Consider the following 10543-nt stretch of genomic DNA (forward strand, 5'->3'; position numbering starts at 1 on the left):
GTTGCTATTACTTGATTGTAAGTTGTAAACTGTAGACTGCAGATGCAAAATTCATGGTTTTAGCTTGTATGTTAACAGTGGAGCTGGTTGGGGAGCTATTATGCCATGCACAAGTGGATCTGGTAGTGTTTTTAAGGGAAATTACATCTTAGTGGGTTTCTTGGATCATACATGGGTAGGTGGGGGATGGTGGCTGAACAGAGGGAATTATAGGATATCTTCTCTGACTGGTACCAGCTGGTTTATCTAATGGTCAGAACAGTGTTTGGTTGAAATTCTTTCTCTCTTACATACATGGTGAATGGCTTCAGATCCCTTCATTTTGGAGTTGGCCAATGCACCACGAAAGCACATCCTGGAACAAAATAATAAAACACAATCTGTCTTGCCTTATCCCCAGACCTTGGTAGTCAGATACTGGAACATTTGGCTTTGAAAAACATGGAGTGTTAATTTTATGCAAATACCCATGGTCAAAATCTACTCTTGTGAATGCTCTCAAAAAAAGGAAAATGAAAATGAGATGAGCAATAAATTAATTGAAGTGGCAGTCTGAAACAACTTTACTAGTCCTTAAATGGCTCTGATTAGTGAACCAGACACCTTTTAGACACAACACAAACTACCTGCGGACTGACCTGAAGTGGAATGCGATTGTTTCTCAGGAATTTCTCATTACATAGGCATGTTTCAGTAGCAGCACTAAGTTGTGCCTTATGTTTAGCTTCCAATACACTTTGAACCACAAATATTCTCCTTTAGCCAACAGTTCTTGTGACCCCTGTCCACAAAGGCTTTTAGAGATGTTTCTCAAATAATGCTCATTAGGTTTTGCACAAACTTCATGTTAGTCTTTTTCTCAAATTGTTAAAGGGATTGTTCACCTAAAAAAGAAAATTCTGTCATTAATTACTCACCCTCATGTTGTTCCAAACCCGTAAGACGTTCGTTCATCTTCAGAACACAAATTAAGATGTTTTTGAGGAAATCCAGGAGCTTTCTGACCCTCCACAGACCGCAACGGTTCTATTACGTTCAAGGCCCAGAAAGGTTGTAGGACAATGTTAAAATAGTCCATGTGACATCAGTGATTCAACCGTAATTTTATGAAGCTACGAGTATACTTTTTGTGCAAAAAGCAAAAATAACAACTTCATTCAACAATTTATTCTCTTCCGTGTCAGTCTTAGACATGTATTCACGAGAGTACCACGAGAAACGGTTCTTTGTGCACAAAAAGTGTTCTCGTAGTTTCATAAAATTTAAGGTTGAACCATTGATGCCACATGGACTATTTTAAAGATGTCCTTACTACCTTTCTGGACCTTGAATGTGATAGTTGCATTGCTGTCTATGCAACTACCACGTTCAAAGTCCAGAAAGGTATATAAAAAAAAATCAAACCGACGGTGGGGGTCGGTGCTGTGGTGGGCAAGTGACGTAACCGGAGTTGCGGCTTAACAAGGGTATCAAGTCAAGTCAAGTCACCTTTATTTATATAGCGCTTTTAACAATACAGATTGTGACAAAGCAACTGAACAGCATTAATTAGGAAAATAGTGTCAATAATGTAAAATGACAATAGTAAACACTCATTTTTCAGTTAAAGACAGTTCATCATTGAATTCAGTGATGTCAACATCCAGCTCAGTTTAAATAATATCTTTGCAATCATGTCAACGATAACGCTGGAAATGAAGTGTCCCCAACTAAGCAAGCCAGAGGCGACAGCGGCAAGGAACCAAAACTCCATCGGTGACAGAATGGAGAAAAAACCTTGGGAGAAACCAGGCTCAGTCGGGGGGCCAGTTCTCCTCTGACCAGACGAACCAGCAGTACAGAAAAATCAATATAAGACGTAATAAAACAGACGATGAATAATATTAACAGCAATTATTATATGATGCAATCAAACTTATAGCAAAATGTGGTAGTTCTGTATGTTGTTTCAGGGTTGGCATCATCTGAGGTCCTCTGAGGGGTTGCATCATCTCTTCTCAGGTGTTCTGGATCCAGACTGAAGCTTGTGTAAATCCTAGTTACCACGGGATGTTAATCCCGTGGCAAAAGACAGAGAAACAAATACAAACATAATTAGCGTAGCTGCTGTTCCAACCAAGCAAGGTATCACTGTCAGCACCGTCTATCGCGGCAAGCCTAGTCGAGAACCGTTCATCCAATCGACTTCACGCGTGGCGGGTGTGTTGCTGCGGACCCAAGGGAGTGCAGTGTCGCATTTTGGTGCAATATGGACACGCGACACGTTCAGAATTAATAAACTTTTAATAACCTTAGGCTTATATGCTCCGAGAACGGACACTGCACTAGTGATACAAAACACACAGGTCTGTCAAGAGCAATACTTTTAATATAGACAAATTATTATTAGGCTGGCCTACTGTACGTTTTTTTTATGACTGCCATATTCGCAAGTATTTTCCAAGCAAATTAAATGCGCGTTTTTATCATGTGTAAAATTACTGATTAACATGGCGGATAAAAGCAGCTCGTTTTTTTTACACCAATAATATACTATAGGCGTACTGCTTACAGAACTTTTACAGATTTTTCAAACTTGATGTGCTTTTGTGGTAGGCCAGTTTTAAATCGCTCAATTTAAAATGCTCCCACACAGCTGAGGTCTTCGGCATTTTTGTCTTCTATTCCAGATGAACTGAATCATGATGTTCATGACGTTCACTTATGGGCGATTCATATTCAAGTGCGAATGAGAACCGTTTCTCAGGGGATGCCAGGTGTTCGAAAAAAAAAAAAAAAAGAATTTTCGAATCTCAAAATTGAAAATCGATTGCCAACCCACCGAACGAATAATCGAATATTCTGGTCCAGCCCTATTGATTACTAGCATTTTTCAAAATATCATCTTTTGTGTTCAACAAAGAAATTTATACAAGTTTGGAACGACTTCAGAGTGAGTAAATGATAAAAAAAATGCAAATTTTTAGGTGAACTATTCCTTTATTGACAGAATTTTAATTGTAAATTTTTTTTAAATAATCTCTCTAAGCTAATAATATAGTAAATTCAAAAATATATATTTGATTTAAAAAGTATCCACATACAAGTATTTAAAATTATAAAAATGCAGAATATAAACATTTTCGCTGGTGGTCTGATGCTTTTGGACTACACTATTTAAAAAATTGTATTCATTTAGTTTGGATTGCTACAGCAGCCTGTTTATGTTCACTCTCTTGCAGTCGGATAAACATTGGATTGCGGTATCAGGCGGAGGTCCCAGAGCTGAGAGAGCGCTCGGCAGCGCAGCACGACCTACACAAGGCTGAACTGGTGTGGGCGCCACTGCCTGACCTGGAGGCCAACACTGAGCAACAGCAAAGAGGTTTACAACTTACACAATACCACATTAGCTTCTCTTTTTTTAATTCATTAAATTGAATGAAAGGAAATTGCAGGAATATGTTCTGCAATTTTGCCTCATTTAAATGAAATCTGCATGACCATATGTTTAAATCTGTGTCTTTCCTGGACCTTCTGTGTGTCCCTGCAGTTGGTAACCTCATGCACCTGGCGTTATATGCTCCGAGAACGGACACTGCACTAGTGATACAAAACACACAGGTCTGTCAAGAGCAATACTTTTAATATAGACAAATTATTATTAGGCTGGCCTACTGTACGTTTTTTTTATGACTGCCATATTCGCAAGTATTTTCCAAGCAAATTAAATGCGCGTTTTTATCATGTGTAAAATTACTGATTAACATGGCGGATAAAAGCAGCTCGTTTTTTTTACACCAATAATATACTATAGGCGTACTGCTTACAGAACTTTTACAGATTTTTCAAACTTGATGTGCTTTTGTGGTAGGCCAGTTTTAAATCGCTCAATTTAAAATGCTCCCACACAGCTGAGGTCTTCGGCATTTTTGTCTTCTATTCCAGATGAACTGAATCATGATGTTCATGACGTTCACTTATGGGCGATTCATATTCAAGTGCGAATGAGAACCGTTTCTCAGGGGATGCCAGGTGTTCGAAAAAAAAAAAAAAAAGAATTTTCGAATCTCAAAATTGAAAATCGATTGCCAACCCACCGAACGAATAATCGAATATTCTGGTCCAGCCCTATTGATTACTAGCATTTTTCAAAATATCATCTTTTGTGTTCAACAAAGAAATTTATACAAGTTTGGAACGACTTCAGAGTGAGTAAATGATAAAAAAAATGCAAATTTTTAGGTGAACTATTCCTTTATTGACAGAATTTTAATTGTAAATTTTTTTTAAATAATCTCTCTAAGCTAATAATATAGTAAATTCAAAAATATATATTTGATTTAAAAAGTATCCACATACAAGTATTTAAAATTATAAAAATGCAGAATATAAACATTTTCGCTGGTGGTCTGATGCTTTTGGACTACACTATTTAAAAAATTGTATTCATTTAGTTTGGATTGCTACAGCAGCCTGTTTATGTTCACTCTCTTGCAGTCGGATAAACATTGGATTGCGGTATCAGGCGGAGGTCCCAGAGCTGAGAGAGCGCTCGGCAGCGCAGCACGACCTACACAAGGCTGAACTGGTGTGGGCGCCACTGCCTGACCTGGAGGCCAACACTGAGCAACAGCAAAGAGGTTTACAACTTACACAATACCACATTAGCTTCTCTTTTTTTAATTCATTAAATTGAATGAAAGGAAATTGCAGGAATATGTTCTGCAATTTTGCCTCATTTAAATGAAATCTGCATGACCATATGTTTAAATCTGTGTCTTTCCTGGACCTTCTGTGTGTCCCTGCAGTTGGTAACCTCATGCACCTGGCGTGCTCGAGTGCGTTGCATGGAGGAGGGACCAATCAGGAACTGGCCATGCACTGCCTGTATGAATGCAAGGGTGACGTCATGGTGAGTGTCATGCAGTAGCACACTGACATATTTTAAGTGCACTTCCTGCTGTATTGTGTACCAATCAAACCTGTTTACGCCTGACTGCTGCTTTTCTTAAACTGTTGATCACTGAGAGTGATAGATGGAGGGTCTGTCATTTGAGTAGACTATATCTGAATGAACAGTTTGTTTTTGAGTCATTTAAGGATTTCTGGTGACATCTGTGACAGGAGATATCAGTTTAGGGATCATCTTTCTGACTTAAAATGAAATTGTGGAATTATGTATTGCAGAGCCTGAAAAAACAAAGTGTTGATGTGACTGATGTGTGTAAACGCATTACACGCACATGGAAAGTGTGTATGTAAATGGTCTGCAGATTTTCTTTCAACAGCATTTTACACGGCAACATGCATATGAAAAGCACAGGGCCCTATGAAAAACACTTATTTTTTCCCCCAAGTTCAGTTTTTTTTGTTGTTGTTTTTTTCAAAATTCCGTTTTATCCATTTTCAATTTTCTGCTTTCCCTTTTTTTCCGTTTTCATTTTCATTCCATTTTCTGTTTTAATGGTTAAATTAAGTTGTATTAATAAAAAAACATGCCTAATTAATTGAAATCATAAAACTTGCACAATTAAACAGCAATTTATTACAAGTTTAACATTTTTAAGGCCCTATGAAATACTTTTTTTTTTCTCTCAAATTTAGTTTTATTTTAACCAAATTCTGTGGTTTCCATTAAAGGGGTGGTTCAGTGTTTTTTTCTAGGCTTGATTTTGTTTATGGGGTGCAGTCTAACATGTTAATGCTTCATTTTTTTAAAAACGCATTATTTTTCTTATAATTTACCTTTATTCCACACCGCTCTGTCCCTTCTATGAGAAATGCGCTGATCAATTTCCTGCTTTTATGAAGCCCCTCCCTCAGAAATAGGCGATGGGCTCTGATTGATTAGCTAGCCCAGTGTGTTGTGATTGGCTAAACCATCTCTAGTGCGCATCTAAACGTCCTGCCCCTCTCCTCAGCGGCATGTGCTCCGGTTGTATTGTAAACAAAGGCGTCGTTAATATCACTTATCATTTTGAGCCCGATTGAGAAGCAGATGATATTATTGAAGATGATCGTGCAGCCTGTGCAAGCACGGCTTTTAATGTTTTTTTGTTTGTTGTTCTCATACTTTTAGATATGCTGTTATTTGTAAATGCTACTGCTTATGTTAGCTTTTTATATACAGTTTTATCCTGATTAAAGCTTTAATACAGTACGGCAACTGCACGCGCGTTCATGTTTAACGCTTCTCATAGCTATGTGAAAATAAGTGTATAATTGTAACAGTTCTTTGCTGGAGCTGAGCTGAATGAGAGAGAGAGAGAGAGAGAGAGATGCAGAGCGTGTGTAGAGCAGGGGAACACGAGGAACAGTATTAAGAACCGCTGCTTTAGAACATTGATTTTGAAACTTGTGAATCCATTAGAATCGTTAGAAGACCGAATCGTGATTCATATATGAATAGATTTTTACCTGCACCTCTAGTTTTCTCTTCCTCTTCTCTAAAGCAGCGCAGCATGGCCTTGTCCCCTTTGCTGCCTTTTCCCGAGGGCGGGGTTTATCTGGGTTTGTTACGTCACGAACCTGGGAAGTAACTTGTTGTAGTCCCTACCAGCCATTTTTGTAGGCATTAAACTGCCAGAATTTTAAAAGCTTTCAGCTTCGTAACTTTGCAGATATTGTTTATGCTCAAACAGCAACATTACACACTAACTAACATTAAAAAAGTGAAATCGCAATGAATTTCTTGATTTAATTTTAATGGTTTCATCAAGTTTTAATAGTCAAAATCATCAAAAAAACCTTTTCCCCCCTTTTTTCAGAAATACTATGTTGTGTATGTTAGTTTTCTGGTAAATATTCCTTAAAAATGTTTTAATAATTTTATTAGTAGTAGTTCTGTCAGTTTCTTCAAGTTAGACCAAACTTTTATTTTGACGGGTTGCTGTAAAGACCTTTATGTTTCCGTTTGTATATTTAGATGAAAATAGGAAAATTTCAGGAAAAAAGAAAAATTCATTGTAAATATTGGTAATAATTCACAAGTTAAGTTTATTAGCTACTGCATTAGGAATCAAGAATTAACAATGAATAACAATTCTATTTCATTGTTCTATTTCATTGTTCATTGTTAATTCATGTTCATCCATAATACATTGTCTAATGATAATTTATACACAAATACTACCTTAAATGAACAATTGCTGTAATACTTTATGTATTAATTTATTTAGAATTAAAAGTACTAAACTAAATTCTCTCTAAGACTGCTGTAATGTACAGTACAATGGAATATTTTTAATCAAGGTCCTTTTAAATTAATGTGTAGTGTTTTTCCCCCCAAAACAAATCTTTCCAAAGCAACTATATCCAACTATATATACCTTAGGGACTAGGGATGCACGATATTATCGGACCGATATCCGAATTGGCCCATAATGGCTTTAAATGTACATATTGGCATCAGCCCGATTTGAAGAATTATGCCAATATGTCTTGCCGATAAGAGGAATAGGTTAACTCACATGTGCTCAGGGTGTGCTAGCGATTAGATCACGTCAGCAGTGTGACTCATTTTTGAAGCAAAGTTTTGCCTGAATGGTGATTGGATTCATTGCTTTGGATAACTGCATTTAAACTGAGAATGCATGTACAGAATGATGCATTTGGTGTGTGATAAGAGTAAATGTAATAGCATGTGCAGCGGCAGCCTCCCCCGGGTCCTAATGCCCATTTGGTAAGGCGTTTTAATTCCGTTGGAGGCGCTGTTGGCCTACTTTTAATGAAATGAAAGTAAAATACACAAATAACATTTAGACTGTGTTTCTGATTAAACAAAGCAGTAATTGATCTCATAAAATCATGAGTATGTTTTGATTTAAAGGTCAGAAGCTATAGCTTACATGAATAAAAAAAATCACAAACATGACGCTTGTAAATTAAATAATTGTATATATACTGATTTATTCATTAATGTGTAATATGTTATATTTTTTAAACAAATTATGAGCTCTAAAATATTTTCAGAACTTCTACAACTCTTTTGCTTTAGACCATCTACAAATGTTAAATCTTAAAATAAAATGTTACGGTTACTACTGCATCTTTCTGAAAAATGTTTTTCTTTATAGTTATTTTCAAAGCTTCAATGTACTGTCATTATAAAAGTACTTCATTATTGTTTATTTAATTCTAACATATAAGTTCTTGTTAAAAACGAACCAAAATTAAAATAATTTGCTTATAAATATCAGCATATCGGATATCGGCAAAAATACAATATCGTGCATCCCTATTAGGGACCATAACTAGTAATTATGACTTTTGTGTAAGTACTGTACATTGTAAAATGCATCTTTTCATGCAAAATGCTTTTTTTTCCTTAAATTAAATAATATAATATCGATAAATACTATTTATTTCGATTCACTTGATAATTGTTCTTTTTCCAAACAGCATATCATAATTGAATCAGTTTTTTCATCAGTTGGCAGACCTAGTTTATTTATTTATGATAACTGATTGCAATCCTGTTGAAACCAGTATGGCCTGCTAATTGATTACCCCTGTTTTATGGAAACACAAATGGTGCATGTGTTTTGATATGATTCTTTTCAATGTTCGCTCAGCTGAGCCAGCAGCTGCAACAACACAACAGCCAGCCACTTACTGCTGAGCTGTCACTCCACCGCCATAGCAACCACCTGTCAATCACAGGATCATGTCCAGAACGACACACTGAAGATGACTAAATCATGTGCATTGTGCTTCTGAGCCAATTACACTGCAAAATAAAAAGCTATTTGTTGCTTTGTGGTTCGTATCACATGTGAAGCACTTCTGCAGAACCTGAAAGTCAGATAGACTCTCTGTGAAGTCTCTAGGAGGTTTGTGGTGTTTGAGTGTCAGTGATAAGAGAGATGCACTGACAATTGGTTTCATGTTGTTGCTTTCAATAGTTTTATCTTGTTGAATCTTTTCTTTTGTAATTGCAAGTTGTTTGTTGCTTTGTGGTTCATGCAAATGAGTAATTGTGTTAACCACTAGCTAACATGGTCTTGATGTAGATTTTAACACATTAATAGGAATGCCAGACAGGTTCAGCAGCAAAATTAAATCCCAAACAGATTGGCCCTGCGATAAGGTCTGTCATGTTATGTGTTTTGAGTTATAAGAATTATAATTTTTTTCCAGAAATAACTTTGAATTAGAGTTTGAGTTAGAATAGTTTGTAAGAGCATGAGTATAAACGCATCGAGTCTGTAAAAGCCGACTAGATGCATTTCCTGCTCGGTGTCGTGACATTTAATGTCTCTGACGACCTCTATAGTCCAAATGTTATTAAAGGATTAGTTCACTTCCAGAATATACATTTCCAGATAATTTACTAACCCCCATGTCATCCAAGATGTTCATGTCTTTCTTTCTTCAGTTGAAAAGAAATTAAGGTTTTAGAGGAAAACATTCCAGGATTTTTCTTCACGTTGGAAAGTTCATGCTTGATGTGGGCTAAGTACCGACCCAGTGTTTACAAAATGAACGTGCAATGAAAGACAACTGCCCTTTACAAAAAAATGTAAAACAATGTCGGACGATTTTGGAGTTGGAGGAAAAAATGAGGTGGAGTTTTTCGTCCTACCCTACCTTTTTGAACCGGAGTACACAGACGAAGAACTAGCGACATGTGACCTTTCCAGAGTGATTACATAATGCGTGAAGTCATGGACGTATCGCACAGCTAGTTCAAGATGACTATTTGTGGTTAAAAGTATAACAATTGAAAAAAAAAAAAAAACTTTTTTTTCACTAGACAAGACCCTTTTTCCTCAGCTGGGATCGTGTAGAGCCCTTTGAAGCTGCATTGAAACTGCAATGTGGACCTTTAACCTCTTGATCCCCATTAAAGTCCACTATATGGAGAAAAATCCTGGAATGTTTTCCTCAAAAACCTAAATTTCTTTTCGACTTGAAAAGAAATCTTTATCGTGGAAGTGAACTAATCCTTTAATGGCCTTTTTAAGGACATGTACAAGCTTAAAAAATGTCATGAGTGGGGTATTACTTATGTATTTTATGTCATACATATGGGCTATAATTTTTTTAATCTAATTAATCACATCCTTTTTCTGCGATTAATCGCACACTTCATGAAGCATAGACCATTTATCTTGTTTCAAATGTTTTTGTCATCATTTGCTATATCCAGCAAAGTAAACCAAAAGATTGAAGGGTGATTCTCAAAAATCTGTATTTACTGCAAACCTTTTTCAAGATAAATTTAGATGACTTTCCAAAAAAGGACACTTAGAAACTCCAAAAGGACACCAAAAAAACAAATGATATAAGGAGCCCATATAAGCACATATGAAAGAAAACAAATCAGAATTGTAAAGTATGTGTACAGTGCGACAGCAAAGATTTTTTTTTTTTTTACATTTTAGAGAAGCCAAGTTGCGATACCGAACAGGACCACATAGTGATGCCAAAAAAAACCTAAACCAACCGCCCGCTGCATATATCTACTACAGTACACGGATCCATTCAGTATAACTATACACAGCAACATAAACCTGACAAATCAAAACATTATCATGAATGTGTGTGGAAACAACGTGAA

At 36.3% G+C, this 10543-nt stretch overlaps 1 protein-coding gene across 2 annotated transcripts in view; it reads left to right on the plus strand.

Moving 5' to 3' along the window:
* LOC107594705 (ELM2 and SANT domain-containing protein 1-like) overlaps positions 1-10543 on the plus strand; it is a 41657-nt gene that overhangs the window by 15956 nt on the left and 15158 nt on the right. For both annotated transcript variants that reach the window (XM_016284859.1, XM_016284858.1), the window contains exons 6-7: positions 3222-3364; positions 4791-4894. In XM_016284859.1, the coding sequence (XP_016140345.1) occupies positions 3222-3364; positions 4791-4894 (247 nt within the window). The remainder of the gene's footprint in view (positions 1-3221; positions 3365-4790; positions 4895-10543) is intronic.

Source organism: Sinocyclocheilus grahami, unplaced genomic scaffold, assembly GCF_001515645.1.
Source record: "Sinocyclocheilus grahami isolate Dianchi unplaced genomic scaffold, SAMN03320097.WGS_v1.1 scaffold189.1, whole genome shotgun sequence".
In the NCBI taxonomy this organism is placed as follows: domain Eukaryota; kingdom Metazoa; phylum Chordata; class Actinopteri; order Cypriniformes; family Cyprinidae; genus Sinocyclocheilus; species Sinocyclocheilus grahami.